Raw genomic sequence first — 16,339 nt, forward strand, 5'->3', positions numbered from 1 at the left:
ATCCCGTGCCCACCTGACCAGAACTCCTCGTCCCGCGGAACAGGGACCCCGCGAGAAATCCCGGTCCGCGGCAGGATTAAAGGTGTACACCACTACTGCCCAGCCAGTCATAAAGTTCTTAACTAGGACCTGACATGCTATAGTTAATCAGGGTGGCCAAGGACAGCTGTCCCGTGGCCAAGACAACTGTCTATTCCTCAATCTGGGTGTAAAACTGTGCAGGGTCCTGAGCTCACCTCTCCTTTGGGGGTTGTGACTGCAGTCCGGCGAGGATCAATGTCCTCATTAATGCTAGACAGGAAATTCTGGGAGATTCGGAGGGCATCCTGAAGTAGCGGGTAGTCTGGGTGGTCCACAGGTGTGTGCTTCAACAGATCCTAGGAAAGGATGGAGGCAGGAAATGAGCTGAGAGGAAATGGTTCGGGTTCAATGCTAAGACAGCAGGGACCATGCAATCCTCCAAATAATTCTGAGGGGGTACTCCCAGGACCCACACTCTAACCTAGCCATTCCTGTGAAGTCAAAATGCACCTAGGGTCTGATGAACAGAGGTGAAGGCAGTCAGCATTCCTCTGGTTTCCGCTGTACTCGTGTGACTCTTTTCCCTAGGGGCTACGGCTGGCTGAAGCCATACCTCACCAAACAACTGGGGAACCCTCCTCTACCCACTGTACAGCTGCTCTGGGGCTCTGGAGACCGTGAGGCAGGGAACAAAGCAGCAGTGAGTGTCTGCCTCCTGAGGAGTATTTGGCCAAGTATCAAGCTTGGTAGCCAAGCTATATTTAGGACAAGGCCCCGTTGGCATGGTTACCATAGGCCAGGCTGGCACAGTCAGGGCCCAGGGACCCTCTCCCTTGTTCCCCAAATGGAGTCTCAATGACTTCAATGCCTTCACACAAAACCCCTAACCCACCTCTGGCCACAATGGGACACTCACGTGCAGGACCAGGGTGCTCCGAGTGACTCGGTCAATAGGTTTGTAGAGCAGAGCTGTAGGGAAGGCGGAGACAGGATGATGAAGTAGAAACTCTAGACCACGAAGATGGGCTTTTGACCCCTAGCCTGTCTTGTTTCTCCAATGAACAGTCACTCAGAAGCCAAGTGGGTTCTGTGGCAACTCATACCTCCATTTTCACTCCATGGAGAACCCAAATAAAACAAACACACATAGCTCTGTCCACTTAGGCTCCCTCCCCACCTGAGCCCAGTCCTGTGCTGCCTAGGCTCCCCTAGACCCACCCCTAGCCACACAGATATACCCAGGAAGGCCCTTCCCATGGTGCCCTCAAGACTTCAGGATGACCAAAGGTACTTTGCTACTTTTCCAGAAGGACACACCCCACCTGTCAGTCACTCTCAGGCACTTCCAGCCTCAGAACTGACACACCCAGCTGGGAGCCACATGCTTCATTCATTCCCATTCACACATCTGGCCTCATCTCAGTGAGGAAAGACTCTTTATATGCCCTCAAGCCTGCGGACAAAACAGGATGCCTAAGGGGCCAAAAGGCAAAGGCAGATGACCAACAAGTGATGATCTCGAGCCAGGCAGACCGAGGAGCAAGGCCTTCCTAAAGGAATCTGGGTACAGTCTTGCTACAGAAGCCCCAAAGAAGCTGAAAAACGCAAGGCCAGGCAGGTCCCATGTGCCACATCCTTCTGTGACCCAGACATTGAATGATGATTACTCACACTCATCAGGGACTGGTAAGAGGCTGCAGCGAGGGGCTGGCAAGATGGCTCAGCCGGTAAGAGCACTGACCGCTCTTCCGAAGGTCCTGAGTTCGGATCCCAGCCACCACATGGTGGCTCACAACCACCCGTAATGAGATCTGACGCACTCTTCTGGTGCGTCTGAAGACAGCTGCAGTGAATTACGCCGGAGTGAGCCAGAGCGGTTCTGAGTTCATTTCCCAGCAGCCACACATATGATAGCTCATGGCCATCTGTACAGCTACAGTGTATTTACACACATAAAATAAATCTTAAAAAAAAAAAAAAAAAAGAGGCTGCAGCGAGCAGCCTGGCACTTCCTATGGACTGTTCTTCCCAACCTAGGGCTGGATATTCAAATCCTGGGACCATGACGTTTGGCTTCCTGTCACAGGCACTCTAAAAGGCAGGATGTTGGTTTGAAGAAAAAAGGATCCTAACCGAATGTTCCACAGAACCTGGCCAGACCCTAAATTCCGCACACTTGGACAGTCCCCAAACCAGTCTCCCAAAGCCCTAGATACCTCCTGGAGTGTTGGGAACATCCTATGCTCTGACCCCAATGTTAGTGCCCTATCTGTAGCCCTTGTCTGCTTGGCTGCCCCTTAGGATCACAGGCAAGCTCTTAAAACAGATGTCCCCTCTACACTTCATCAACTAAACCAAGATCTCCAAGGGGGGGGGCGCTCTTTTACTGAGATGGACGCATATCAGCAGCTGACAAATGGGGTTTTACTCCCGTTATTTCCTTGCAGTTCTTTCTTAACCAGCCATTTCTAGCAGGCCCCCTGATGGGGTGGCCCACGGGGGATGGAATGGGCAGGTCCATGGGTCTGGGGTGTACTGGGACAGTGAGAGCAAAGCACGGCCATGCACATGGGTCTCATCTCTGAGGATGTCTAAGACTCCCCATCCACCTGTAGCTCAGGCATCTGCACGGCACTGCAGTTCGAGAACTCATACTAGAAACACCGAGACCTCATGGCAGGCACAAGGTCAAGAGACAGGCTGGGGTGGGCCCTGAGTCCCATCCTCCAAGAAAGCTGACACTGAAAAGTCAGCCTCTGCAGCCCTCTCTGGGTCCCAGGAGGAAGAGGTTTCTGACTGAGCTCAGAATCTGCAGAAATGGTGGATCAGGTTTCCAATGGGTGGGGTGGGGTGCAGGGAGGGGGGTATTAATATACCTGAAGTCACCTCAAGAGTCCATCTGACCGAGCCATGGAATGGATCCTGTACACTTGTTGTTCAGTGATCAAGGGGGATCAGGTGTGTGGAAGGAAATCAGGCAAGGAGGGGATTGCCCAATGCCTTGTTTCCCCCAGCTTCTGAGTGTTCCTCTGTATTCCACCCCCCCCCCCACCTCCCTGCACTCTTCTCTGTTCCTGGGCTCTGCTGGGCTACCCATTTTCCCTGTATCATGCTTCCTGGGATAGGTGCCATCAAACACATTGTCTTGCTTATCTTTCTCCCTCCTCCAGGAAGCCTTCCCTGACCATACCTTTATAAACACCAAAAGTCAGACCACCTTTATGAACAAGCTGGTCTCTTACCATGTGTCATGCAGCTGCCTTATGCACATTGTTTCCTATCACTAAAAGGGGACGCAATTTTCACTTAGCTCATTTGGTTTTTTTGTTTTGTTTTGTTTTATGGTGCAGAAACTCACAAAGCTGTGAAAAGTGTATGGGTTTTGAATTTTGCTTCACCCATGCACTTACAGTGTCTTCCTCAGAAGAGAGTGGCTGATGGAACTCCACATATAAGAGTTCTTTTCCAGACTCCATCTACCCAGGTGAGTGCTTGCTGCAGAGCTAGCTCGTCAACCTACTCCCCACTTTGAAGCAGACTTCAAAGATTATGGAATCATGGGGACCAAAGAGACCCTGGACTCCAGGTTTCAAGTGTGCTTCATCAGGACTTTTTCCTTCTAGGGAGGGAACGGGGAGCAGAAAGCTCATCCGTTCTCCTTGTTAGAAAACCAGCACAGACACATAACTGGCCCCTCAACCAGGCCCCGCATTTCTTCCCTGACCTCTGACAGGCCATCGAGTCCCACTGTTCCCTGGACCTTAGCCTGTCAGAATCAGCTGATGGGCAGGCATCACAAAGGCTGTTTCCATCCTGAGCTCCAGACACAGAACAAGTCAGGGAAGATGAGGGGGACCATGGTCCTGAACAGCTCCCTAAAATACAGGCCTCTAGGAAAGAACTGGAAAGCTCATCTATCATCTCTCCTCCAGCAAACTACCGCCCCCCACTCGGTTCCTGTAACAGGAGCCCCAGGTTACCACGGAGATAGGCAAGCAAAGTGACGGAGAAGGGTAAAGACAAAGCCTTAACCAGCCAGCTGCCTCTGTGACACACATGGGCTTACATGAGCCCCTCATTTCCCACCAGAGGTGGCTTAGGTCACCCCTAAGGCACTTCCTGCCTTAGAGAGTAGGGCCACCAGGTCTGGATAACTCCCTGCATGCACCTGCTTCCAGGATCCTACGAGCAAGGAGCCTGGCTGACAGCATGCGCCTGTCCCAGGACACCTCCTCTCCCCAGCTGAGGAGCGACAGAGAGGATGCTCCAGGTCCCTTCCTCTGAAGTGGGTGTGTGACCTTCACAAAGCAGCAGCCGGCCACACCCCCCTCTCATGTGGACCTTTTGCACTGAGTGCTGGGACCTGGGCTTGGGGTCTTTAGGGGCTGGAAATACTGCTCCCGATTCCAACCAGCTCCTCCCTGCTCTCCCAAAGCCATCAGAGAGGAGGCAGCATGTGCACAGAGCACACAATACCCTTGATGCTCAGCATCCTCCGTGCTCATGAAACAAAGAAACTCCCAACTTCTCCCTCCTGCCCAGGCTGGCACCCTCTTGCCTTGAGGTGCAGCTCTCCGGACTCTGTCCCTCTCTGCCTGCTCCCAGCTGCTCCTTGCCCCCCACCTCAGGCCTGAGGGGGCAGCCTGTCACTTTTCTTAGCCTCTTCAGGAAGTTGCTCCATGCCTCTCATGCACGCACATGCTAAGCCACCAGTTCTACTCACTGTCTGAGGAGGACCTGGACCTTTCTAGCCTGGTCCTCCCATTTCAGAGATACTCAGTTCAGCCTCTGGATTTCAACTCCAGCCTGACCACAAAGCAAATGCAAGTGGGTTCAACAACACGAACATCCTCCCTTCCCTGCAGCCCCTAAATCCTGCTGGCCACATTGTAGTCCATTCTAGCCAGCCCCCAGATGGCTTAAGGCATGCCACTTCCCATGGAGGGGCGCCTGAGTTACCATAGGTGCAGTTACAGCAGAAGCGAATGATGAGCAGGATTTCCATGGCAGCCTCTATCCTTGCAGCAGGGACCTGCAGCCATTGCTCCAGGCTCCTGGCTCTCCTCAGCAGGCCAGCCTCTCGGCCACCTTGCTGGCTGCTGCTGCACAACCTCTAGAATCAAGCAGCCGCTTCCTTCCGAGTGCTCATCCAACAAGGGGGAGGGCAGGAGCGTGGAGAGGCAGGAGGAGGAAGGGAGGGGAGGAGGGAGGAGGGACCAAAAGCTTGCTGGCATCCTAAGGAGGAGCACGTTTGTAGCTGGCCTGATGCCTGATGCCTAGGGAGGAGAGGCGCGCGCGCGCATACACACACACACACACACACACACAGAGAGAGAGAGAGAGAGAGAGAGAGAGAGAGAGAGAGAGAGAAAGAGAGAGAGAGAGAGAGGCAGGGAGGCTACCACATTCACACAGCTCACAGTTCACTACAACAAAGAAAGAGAACTGTAATCCAGACCACTCCCCAACGTACCTTCCATGGTGACTGATGTATGGCTGTCCTTAGAGTCCTTGGGCCCTTTCACTTTGAGTTCCTGTGAGAGGGAGGAGAAAAATCACTACCTGTTCTGTTCCCTAGCTCTCTAATAGTTGAGCTTGGTGAGAAGAGGGGCTCTGAGCTCGGGGCATAAGTAACAGGAAGCAAGAAGGCAGACTCTGAGAACCAGAGTCAAGACTGATTGCTACAAAGTACCGTGGCAAACAGACAAACACCTCCTAAGACCTGCCCTCTGATGCCCTTGCCCCTGGAGGATGAGTGTGGCCAAGAGCAGAGGACCTCCCCCCCCCACTGCCACTCACCCTTCGGGGCTGGGTACACCCAAACCCTGGGAAGACAGGACTGAAGTCAATATGCACTAGGTATGCCAGCTGACCTTTGGGAATGAACACCCCTGAGCTGTGGCAGAGGGGGTCTACACCCCTGCATAACAAGCAGAGAGAAGGTAGGTTTGGAGTCCACAGAGCAGTCCAAGCTGTCCCCTCTCCATACAAGGACTAACCCAGCCCCCAGCGCTGTTAACACTCCTCACTACCTCTCCTGGCACTTATGACAGGTGACCCAAGAGTGAGTGCTGGAAAGACTTTGATTATTAGATCAAAACCTCTTCCATCTGCTTTAGAGGAAGAGACACCCCAGCCTTTGCCAACAGGATAGTGGCTGCAACTGGAGCTGAAATGCAATCTTTATTGAACCAGAGAATAGAAGAGGCATGTCCTGAGAGACAAGGGGACAAGGTGAGGCCAAGGTCAGATGCCCAGGTGGTACTGCCTGCTCTGCCTGGAGGAAGGCAAGGCACACACAGTAGAAGCTCATTCCTTGCTCCATCTCCAGCTGTTTCTAGACAGAGAAAACCCCCAGAACTGAGCTTGGCACGTCGGGGGTGGGGGGAGCCCAGTTTCTCTATGCTGAGTCTGTCTCTCACTGGTGCCTGGATTCCCTGCTTTAAGGGATTTTGGTCCACACCCCCTCAAGTGCAGCCTAGAGGTATGAAATCACTGCTGATGCAGAGGAGAGGGGTCTAATTGCAGTAATTAAGTGGCAGCGCCAGCAGGAAGCATCCGCGTCATCTTACTGAGTGAGTCAAGATGAGCAGCCACCTGGCAGAGGGCCACTGGTCTGGCTCTGTCCTCTGAAACAGGCTTTGGGGGTCAGGGTGGGGGAGCTTAATGCATGGATGCAGCAGAGTGGATGCAGGGGTGCTTATGCATAGATGTGCAGAGAATAAGCAGTCAGCCAGGCTAAGAGGGGACTGCACAGTCTCTGGACCCTCTGGGTACCCAGGGTCATAGCAGAGCCATTCTGGACAGACATCAGGAAATCCAGTTCATTCTCAGAGAGGGCTGGATGCGGAGAGGAAGCACCATTCTCCAGACTCGTGACTTTACCAAGAGGGACATCCCCACTCTTGTCCGTCTGTCTTCCCACAGGGTGCCACAGCTATCTGATCCAGGGGGTTGAGAGGAGAAGCTGAGCACAAGCCTTCTCTCTGCCCTTCCGGTCCTTCGAGAAACTGAATGGAACACGTGTTTCCAGAGGAAGCATCGGCTCCATGTGCCTGTACAGCAAACCTTCAAGTTCCCATCTGCTTCTCCTAATAATCACACTGTCACGGTTTCCCTTTTTCTTTTTAAAATTTATTTTTATTTACCTATTTAGGCACCGACACTCTCTCTTCCTTTCTCTCTCCCTCCTTCCTTCCCCCCCTCTTTCTTAAGACAGGGTCTCATTATCTATATAGCCCTAGCTGGCCTGGAAGTGGCTATAGAGACCAGACTGGACTTGAACTCACAGAGATCCACTTGCTGGGATCCAGTGCTGGGATTAAAGAGGCATTTGTAATTACACTTTCATCTCCACCTGCCCAACTGCTATGTGGTCTCTAGACTGATTGTGACTTAGGTAAGATCTGGATCCCAGCAGTTTCAAGGAATTATGTGTCTTCCTTTTCTAGCACCGAAGCCAGGGGAAGGGGTACTTCAAGGCAAGACTTCCAAAATTACAGAAGTACACCCTACCCCTACCTTCCTCTAAAGCAGGGGCTCTCTTGTCCAAAGCTAGTGGTTTGACAGTGTCATGGGAGCCTTTGGATGCAGAATGAGCTGAGCCGAAGCACCCTAGACTACCAGCCTCTCCCTGCCCCTTCCTGGATTGAAGCACCAAAGCCATGTGGGGGCATGCAGATGCATACCTATAACCCAGGCAGGAGGCCAGCCTGGGCTAAACCGTGATTCCAGGACAGCCAAGGCTACATGGTAAGACCTTGTCTCAAAAACAAAACGAAACAGTAACAGCAGCACAAGAAGTGCCAATGGCATGTGGCTTCATACCTGTAACCATGCATGTACAGGCGGGGAAGGCTTAGCTGCCAGCGGGGACACGGGTCTAGGGCTTCTGTTCTTAACTGAGCCTGGCTGACCTTCCCTGAGACTGCAGTCTCATGTGCTTAGTACACTTTCAAAACTACATCTAAGAGTTTCTGATGGTAAATCAAGAGCCTGTCGGAATATAAACCCCTGTTCCTGATCCGCCCTCCCCTCTTGACCTGGGCCAACAGGGCACATGCCTATAATCCCAGAACTCAGGAGACTGAGGAAAGAAGACTGGCCTGAGCTGCACAGGGTGAGAGGAATGAGACGGGGTGGTGGGGGTAGGGTGGGGTGAGGTGGGGGTGGAGGGTGATGCTCAGGGAGAAGAGAAGAAAAAAGGAGCAAGCGCTCCAAGAAAGCAGATGCCTGGGCATCTGCATATTCAATAGTGGCCCTGGGTGATTTCTTTTTAAAATTATGTGTACACATGTGTAACTATGTGTGCATATGTCCACATGACTACAAGTGTCTGAGGAGGCCAGAGGATCAGATCTGCAGCTGGGATTACAAGTGGTCACCCCCAACTTGGGTGTTAGGAACCCAACTTAGGTCTTGTGCAAGAACGGTAGGAGCTTTTAATGGCCAGACCACCATCTTTCCACCTCACCCTCATCAAGTTTCTCCATAAGCCGGGCAGGTCCAAACAGCTCACTCCCACAGGAGAGGAAACAAAGGTCAAAGATCGGGAAGTCACTTGGGAAGTCACAGAGAATGCTGTCCCCACCTTTTTTTTTCCTCCTCTGTTCCACTTTCTAATCTGATAAAAATAAGTCAAACCAATCGATATCCTTGTATTAAGAGGAAAAAAATGTCAGTTGCAAGAAAGCAAATGTCAGGCTGAGCATTATTGTGGTGAACAGCTTCCCCCAGGCAAGAAAGGGAGGAGATCCATAGACTTCAAGTCTTCTCAGACAGTTACCCAAGCCCAGGGTAGATGGCGTGACTGTGGGGAGAGCTGCCTACCTCAGAGATCTTCTGGAACTGGTTGTTGGACTGGCTGCACTTCTCAGCTGTCTCCAGAGCGACTTTATAGTTATCCACAAATGCTTTGTATACACCAAGCTGGCTGGCCTGCAGGGAGGAGACAGAGGAAATGAGGAGGAGGGGGTGAGAGTGGGATAGAGAGAGGGTTAGTGAATGGCTGAAAGCTTAACCCAAGCTCCTGGAGCCCCCTTAGCACTCAGAACCTCTAACTCAGCTCCAAAGGGCTTGCTGGAAACCAGGGGAAAGGCCGAGATGAACATATTACAGTATCCCTTTGAACTTGACAGTTTCCATGGAAACTGGCTCAGCCAATAAGGGTAGCAAGGTGGTACTGGGAGCTGGGAGGGCAGGGCAGGGCTTTGTTAGCATGCCAGAAATTCAACTTATCCCAACACTTGGTTTTATGTACTGCTGTTTTGTGTTTTGTTAGTTTTCCCTTTAGCACCATCAAGGTCTCCCCGTGCTTGAAGCCTTCTCAATGCCTTACACCTCTTCCACATCTTGGAATTAAACCGAGCAAGGGAGACAAAGCAGCAGGGTGGGCACATGTAGCTTGCTCAGCCCCTGCCCCGAACTGCGTCCCTCAAGTCCTGTCCCACCTTCTCAGCCTCCAAGGACCCAGAACCCCTGCTCACTATGCACCCAATGCCAGCTGGACCCTAACACCTGTCCCGACAGGCAAAAGCTGCAGCGCTGTCCCTAGGATGCAAGAATGGGCCCATCACCCTTTCTTCTGAAAGGAAGAATGAGGCTTGCTAATTTAATTACTTCAATATTTATGACAAGCCTTCTCTGGGTTGGGTGAAAGTATTTCCTCCTGAGAGAACAAAAGAGTAGGCATGCAAATTAAAGCTGTAGTGTGTGACGCCATACCCATCTGAAGAGTCAAATTTTCAAGTCTAATGGCACTGAGCTTTGGTTCAAGCCCTCAGACTCTAGTGTAAGTCAATCCAATTAATTTGTCAATAGCTAATCAAACTGACCATAGGCACAACTTCAGCCTATGGCTTAGCAAATCTACCATTAACATAAACCACAACATCATGTTGTCTAATACAGTGGTCATGAGTCACATATGAATACTGAGCATGTATAATGAGGCCACTGCACACTGACACATGCTACATGTATAAACTCCACACTGGGAGCAGAGGCAGACAGGTCTCAAGGCTAATATGGTTTATATAGTCACTTCCCCAGCTAAGACTACACAGTGAGAACCTGTCTCAACAAAACAAACAAAACAGCAACAACAATGACTCCACACTGGATTCCAAAGACCCAGGATATAAAAATTATCCCCTGCAAATACATACCCTTTTTCATTTTTTTTTTGGAAACGTGTTTCCTGTATTCCAGGCTGACCTCAGACTTGCTGTGTAGTTGAGTATGACATTCAACTCCTGATTCACTTGCCTCCTCCACCTTCTAAGTCCTGATTACAGTGCACACCACCATACCTAGCCTCCCCGGTGATTGTTTTTTAATTTATTTTATTTTGAATGTGTGGATGTTTTACCTACATATATGTCTGTGTGCCATGCTATAGGCAATTGTAGGCCACATAACATGGGTACTGGAAACCAAATCTGAGTCCTCTATATGAGCAGGAAGTGCTCTTAAATGTTCAGCCATCACACCACCCCTTTAAAAATGTGTATTATCTATATGTGTATGATGAGAGTGTGCGCAAGTACCCACGTGCTATGGCAGGCAGGCCTGAAGACAACTTTCTTTCGGGGGCTGGAGAGACAGCTCAGTAGTTAAGAGCACTGTCTGCTCTCCCAAAGGACCCAAGTTCAATTCCTAGCACCCACATAGCGGCTCACAACTGGCTCTGACTCTAGTCCCAGGAGATCTAAAACCCTCCTCTAGCTTCAGCTGACAGATGTGTGGTGCACAAACAAACATTCAGGCAGATGGCTCACACACATAAAATAATCAGGAGTCAGCTCTCTCTACTATGGTGTCATCCAGGGCTTGAACTCAGGCCATCAGCTGCTAGCCACGGAGTCACCTCACCAGTGCTCATGCTGTGTCCCTCTCCCTTTGTCTCTGGTTTTAATGGTACTGCCCAGATAGCTTCAAAGGCCTGGGTCCCAGTGATCCTTCTGCTTAGTCTTCCTAGGAAAACAAGCAGGCACTGCCACACCCACCTAGTGTGTGTTTGTTTTCTGGGTTCCTGGAGATCAAACCCAGCACGTGGGGTAGGGGAAGCAACCGCATTACCATGGAGCTATTTCCAGTCTTTATTTTTACTTTTAAAAACTGTGGTTCCTTACTGGGAACACAGCTCAGTGCTAGAGTTTACCTATATATGTGAAGCCCTGGGTTCAAACTCCAGTACTGCTTGAAGGAAAAAAAAAAAAACAAACCCAATGTGGTTATTAGGACATTTCAAATTATATATATATATATATGGTACCAGCAAGAGAGTTCAGCGGGTAAATAGCTTATTGCATTGAGTTCAGATCTTGAACGTAAAGAGAGAATCAATTCCTGAAAGTTGCCCTCTGACCTCTACACATATACCATGACCGTACCCCCACCCCCATCTACACTCTCTCATATAGATTAATAATTAATGAAATAATTAAAAATTGTATGTGGCTCACAACCTATTTCCATTGGCTAGTGCTGCTCTTGAAAAACTTGGGCCATGCCTGTACCCCAGGAGATCTGAGCAAGGACATTCACAGTCCCAACTTCTTCCTCACAGTAGGAGAGGTGAACAGATGTTTTTAAGCTCAGGAAGTCGGACAAACACAGTTCAGATGAATGAATGCACGAATCAGAGCAAATGTGACCAGATTGCAATATGTATAGATATGCACACTGGCATGTTTTAAAAGTGCATGCAGTACCATGAGAATATGAAAGTATCAAACCTACAAACCGCAATCTACACGGCTCCACATCAAATTCCTACCAAGCTGCTTCAGGAGAAAAAGGTAAAGGAGGAGCAGGCCCTCCTTCATTTGTAATACTTTGCATTTTTTGGTTTTGTTCATTGTCTCATGTAGTCCAGGCTAGTCTCAAATTCCCTATGTAGCCAGAGATGACCTTGAACTCTTGATCTTTCTGTCCCACCTTCCAAGTGCTGGCATTAACAGATGTGCAGCACCAGGCCTACACCCGGTCCCTCTTTTTACTTTCCATTTTGAGATGAGGTCTCACTAAGTTGCCCAGTCTGGTCTTGAACTTAACAATTCTCCTACCTCAGCCTCCTGGCTAAAACTTAATTTTTTTTTTTTTTTATTAGAAAGTTGTACTAGGGAAGGGGCTGGCAAGATGACTCATCAGGCAAAGGTGCCTGTGCCACACAATCCTGGTAGCCTGAATTTGATCCTCAGAGTCCACGTAATGGTGGAATGAGAGAGCAGATTCTATACACCCATTCCAGCTCACTCATACACATTATGCATACACAGCTGCTGCTGCTGTTGCTGTTGCTGCTGCTGCTGCTGATAGTTTTATAAGTGGGAGTGAGAAGGAAGAAGAGGAGGATGAAACAGAAAAATAATGGAGAAAAGGAAAGGTTTGGTATTTCTGTGATGACCCTCATCTGTTACGCTGAGAGCTGCAGATACAGTTGTCTACTACATTATCCTCTAGATTTCCTGCTTTAAATTTTTTCCCAATGAAACAGCAACAGAGCACGGCTGCTGCAGGCTTCTTTTGGGGCTTCTCCTTCCAACCAAGGTGCTAGGAGAGTACACTGCTCCTGTGCCCACCTCAGGATCCCTGAGAATCCTTGTTCCTTTAGGACACAAAGGCTGGGCAGGCCCAGAGGCAGGTCCCTGGAGCCACCCAGGGAGGAGACAGAAGCTGGTGAGGCTGCCCTTGGGACCAGGAAGCCAAAGAGGAGGGTGTGAACTAGGGTGCTGGGGAGAAGAAAGGCCCTAGTGGTGCCGTATCAGAAGGAAAAACCCCTGGGAAAGGGGCAGAGGGGTCAAAGTGCACTTTTCTCCAGGGAACCCTTAGCTGTAAGTCTCTAAGGCACAGGGATGTCCCAGATACTTCCAAAACCAAATCACGGTCTTCCAGGAAGGGCTCTTGTGCCCTCTATTCTTATGACTTCTTTATCCTTTCTTTCTTTGAGAATGGGGTCTCCTGTATCCCAGCCTGGCCTCACACTCGCTACCTAGCCACGGTTAAGCACAAACTTCTGATCTTCCTGCCTTTTGCTTCTAAAGTGCTAGGATCACAGGTGTGGCTAACCACACCCAGTTTTATTTAGAGCAAAGGACTGAACTCAGAGCTTTCTGCAAGCGAGGCAAACACTCTAGCAGCTGACCTACACCCTGACGCCTCTGTTACCACGAGAAGGACAAAGCATGAATACCAGTGTTGCTACTTTCCTATGACCCAGAAGCCACCCGTGTGCAGGGGTCCTGGGCCATGCCAGGTACTTTCATCTCCATAGTTACCAGAGGCTGGAAGGCCAGAGGCCAGCCTGCCAGAGTCATTAACTGGGAAGCACAGGTTGCTTGGAAACAGAAGTTTGGCACTGGAATGATCTCATAAAACAAACAGCAGAGATGCTAATTCCCCTCTCTTGGTAATGGATAATCAAATACCCAGAGACTTCAGCCGAAATAAACTGCCTCCAGATGCTTGGCTTGCCATGGCTCCACCCAGGCCTCACAGAGCGGGCAGCCTCAGGGTGGCAGACAGCAGTTCATGATGCTGGAAGGGGTGGGAGTTGGGAAGCAAATTCCTAATCAGACCAGTGGAGCTGAGACCAAGGCGACTCTGAGTCATAATGATAGACAAATTGATAAAGCTATGTGGGCCTTAATAATCCTCACACCTGTAATCCCAGCACTTGGGATGCTGAGGCAGAAGAATTGCTTCAAGTTCAAGGTCAGCCTGGGTTATAGAGACCCCGCACCAAAAGCCAACAGAAATATCAAACTGGGGAGCTCTTCCATTCTGCTCTGCCTACCTGCCCTCTCACCAGGGCTTGTGTTCTGTATCTGTGAGGGCTGAGTAGAGGTGGCCCCCATGTCAATCATTCAGACTTCCGTGGACAGAGAAAGATCACTAGGAGAAGCAGTTGGGTCCCCTACTACCAGAACTATGGCATTCTGGGAAACAATGCCTCATGGTACCCCTCGTCACAGAGGAGGAAGCTGAGTACAGGAAGGTAAGCTATCACAGAACCATCTCTGGCAAAGCCAGGATTCAAACACAGCTGTGACCTGGCTCTGGTTGTACTTGTTCCCCATAACACCTGTGGCCTTAAAAACATGGCTGTCGGGACACAGGTATCTCCTTCAACACTCAAGTCCTCTCCAGCCCCAATCAAGGTCATAATATGTCTATCCATCCATTGATTTCCTCATCCACCAGTGGGGTCCATTAGTTCTGGGAGTCTAATGAGAAGAAAATACAAACTGTTCCAGAGTTTATACTGGGGGCAGTGAGGATGGAAAAGACGGGTGCTTTTTAAATAAGTGTTCATGAGGGACAAACACAGGGCCCAGAAAGGTTTTTCTGAGGTTATTCCAACTTGGGAACTGATGGAGAGAAGCCAGGTGACTGGAGAAGGCCATTTACGATCTACAGAGGTCAGGAAGGCAGAGCTAAGGGAGAGGGTGTCATGGAAGCCATGGCAACAAGAGGACTTCTGTGAACATCCTCCAACATTAAGCCTGTGCTCTTCTCCTATGAGCAGTAGCAGGTAATACAGGCTGCTGGTACTCTCTGCTTTGGACAGCCATCTAACTGCTTCACTTGGTAAAGGCAGCACTGGGATGCAATGGCCTTCCAAGGAAGGTCTCAGGTGAGTGGTCCCCCTCCTACAGCCTGTTCATGGAATGACAGAGGGACCTGCATCCCGGCAGAGGAAGCTCCATTCCAGTGCTCAGAGGATCCCCACACAGATGAAGGTGGCATTCCCCAGGAACATTCACACACAGGACTTGGCTCCACTGCTATTCCTAGAAGCACTTTCAGGGCTGGAGTTGAGGATCCAAGTCCAGCTGCCCCAAACTGGCCCAGATTGGCCTCCAAGGGCTTGGAGATGACTGAGGCCCAGAGAGGGCTAGAGTGACCAGTTCTAACACCAGTCTGTCATGGAGACGTGCCCTCATGGGAGACTCACCAGTTTCTGGAAAAGATGACCCATGGTGACCTGGCTGTCCCACTGCTGCACCTTGGGGCAGAGGTTGTCGTAGAACTCCTTGTGGATCTCGTAGATGTCCTGGATCTTGTAGAAGATGGTCTCAATCTGCTGGATGGTGAGCACAGGCTGGGAGGTGGTGGCTGTGGCCTTCAGGGGTTTCATGGGCTGAAGAGGAAGAGGAACAAAGTGCAAAGGTGGTGATGAATGAACCAGAGAGTTGGCAGGCCCCGGGGCAGATTGTGACACTGATTACATGCAGTGCTGCCCAAGTCCTGCCTAGACAGGGCCGCTGAAGGCAGAGCACCTGAAACATGATTTCTCAGAGCTGCTGTCACAGGTCCCAGCAAGCCGATTGCAGAGAGAGGGAGCCTGAACAGCAGCCATCTGCCACAGCAGCCACAGCACATCCCTCCCCCAACCTTAGCTCACAACCCCTGGCTCCTAAGTGTTCACTGGTCCATTGAACAGGTCCCTAGTCTCTTCCACAGTGGCCTCAGGCCCCAGTCATAAGCTTCTTTGTCATGCTTCAGTGGAAGAGAGTGTTGCTGGGAGGCCAGCTCTTTAGCTGCTTCCTTTTGAGAAACAGAAAGCAGTTCTAGTACGCAGGAGGTAAAACCAAAGAGAGACTCAAGACTAGCTGGAGCCAGGAGGATTGCAGGCCAGCCTGGGCAACACAGTGAGAACCAGCCTCAAAAAGAAACCAATGCTAGCTCAGGGAGGAGCAGGTACACACACGCTGCCCTCCTACTTCCCACATCCGTGGCAGACATGCAGACATTACTAAGCGAGCGTGATGATCTTTCCCACTGAGTGTGGTTTTTGGTCTCAAGACTCTTTCTCAATACCAGTTGACATGAAAATGAAAGCAACCAGTCATCCTTGCTCATCTATACCAAGATCACCAGGGTGGGCACTGGAAGGGGCAGTGACGGACAGTAAGTCAGCAGCATCCTAAGCACTGCCTGGGGTAATGGGGCTTGGGTTCATTCTCTTTAGAAAGAGCCTTTGTTATTTTCTAAATCACCACAATGAGGCTGAGCACCTTGGTGCATGCCTGTGGTTCCAAGTTGCTGAGGAGGCTGAGGCAAGAGGATTGTATAACTCCGGGTGTTTGATAACAGCCTAGAAAACAGAAAGAAACCCCACCTCAAATTTTTAAAAGTGAATTCACAAATAAAATTAACATAAATAGCCAAGTGTGGTGGCACACACCTTTAATCCCAACACTTGCAAGGCAGAGGCAGGGGGATTTCTGTGAGTTTGAGTATATCCTGGTCTGTTGAGATCCAGAACAGCCAAGGATATACAGAGAGACTCTGTCTCAAAAACAAAACAAAA

At 50.3% G+C, this 16,339-nt stretch overlaps 1 protein-coding gene across 5 annotated transcripts in view; it reads right to left on the reverse strand.

Moving 5' to 3' along the window:
• Abr (ABR activator of RhoGEF and GTPase) overlaps nt 1–16,339 on the reverse strand; it is a 203,665-nt gene that overhangs the window by 48,271 nt on the left and 139,055 nt on the right. For 4 of the 5 annotated variants that reach the window (XM_031354143.1, XM_031354146.1, XM_031354144.1 and 1 more), the window contains 5 exons: nt 14,981–15,166; nt 8,851–8,958; nt 5,495–5,555; nt 938–990; nt 237–377 (listed from right to left, as the gene is read on the reverse strand). In XM_031354143.1, the coding sequence (XP_031210003.1) occupies nt 237–377; nt 938–990; nt 5,495–5,555; nt 8,851–8,958; nt 14,981–15,166 (549 nt within the window). Of the gene's footprint in view, nt 1–236; nt 378–937; nt 991–4,980; nt 5,246–5,494; nt 5,556–8,850; nt 8,959–14,980; nt 15,167–16,339 lie in introns of those variants that run through there. The other variant, XM_031354147.1, reaches the window with a different exon arrangement.

This window comes from Mastomys coucha, unplaced genomic scaffold (assembly GCF_008632895.1).
Source record: "Mastomys coucha isolate ucsf_1 unplaced genomic scaffold, UCSF_Mcou_1 pScaffold5, whole genome shotgun sequence".
Lineage (NCBI taxonomy): Eukaryota > Metazoa > Chordata > Mammalia > Rodentia > Muridae > Mastomys > Mastomys coucha.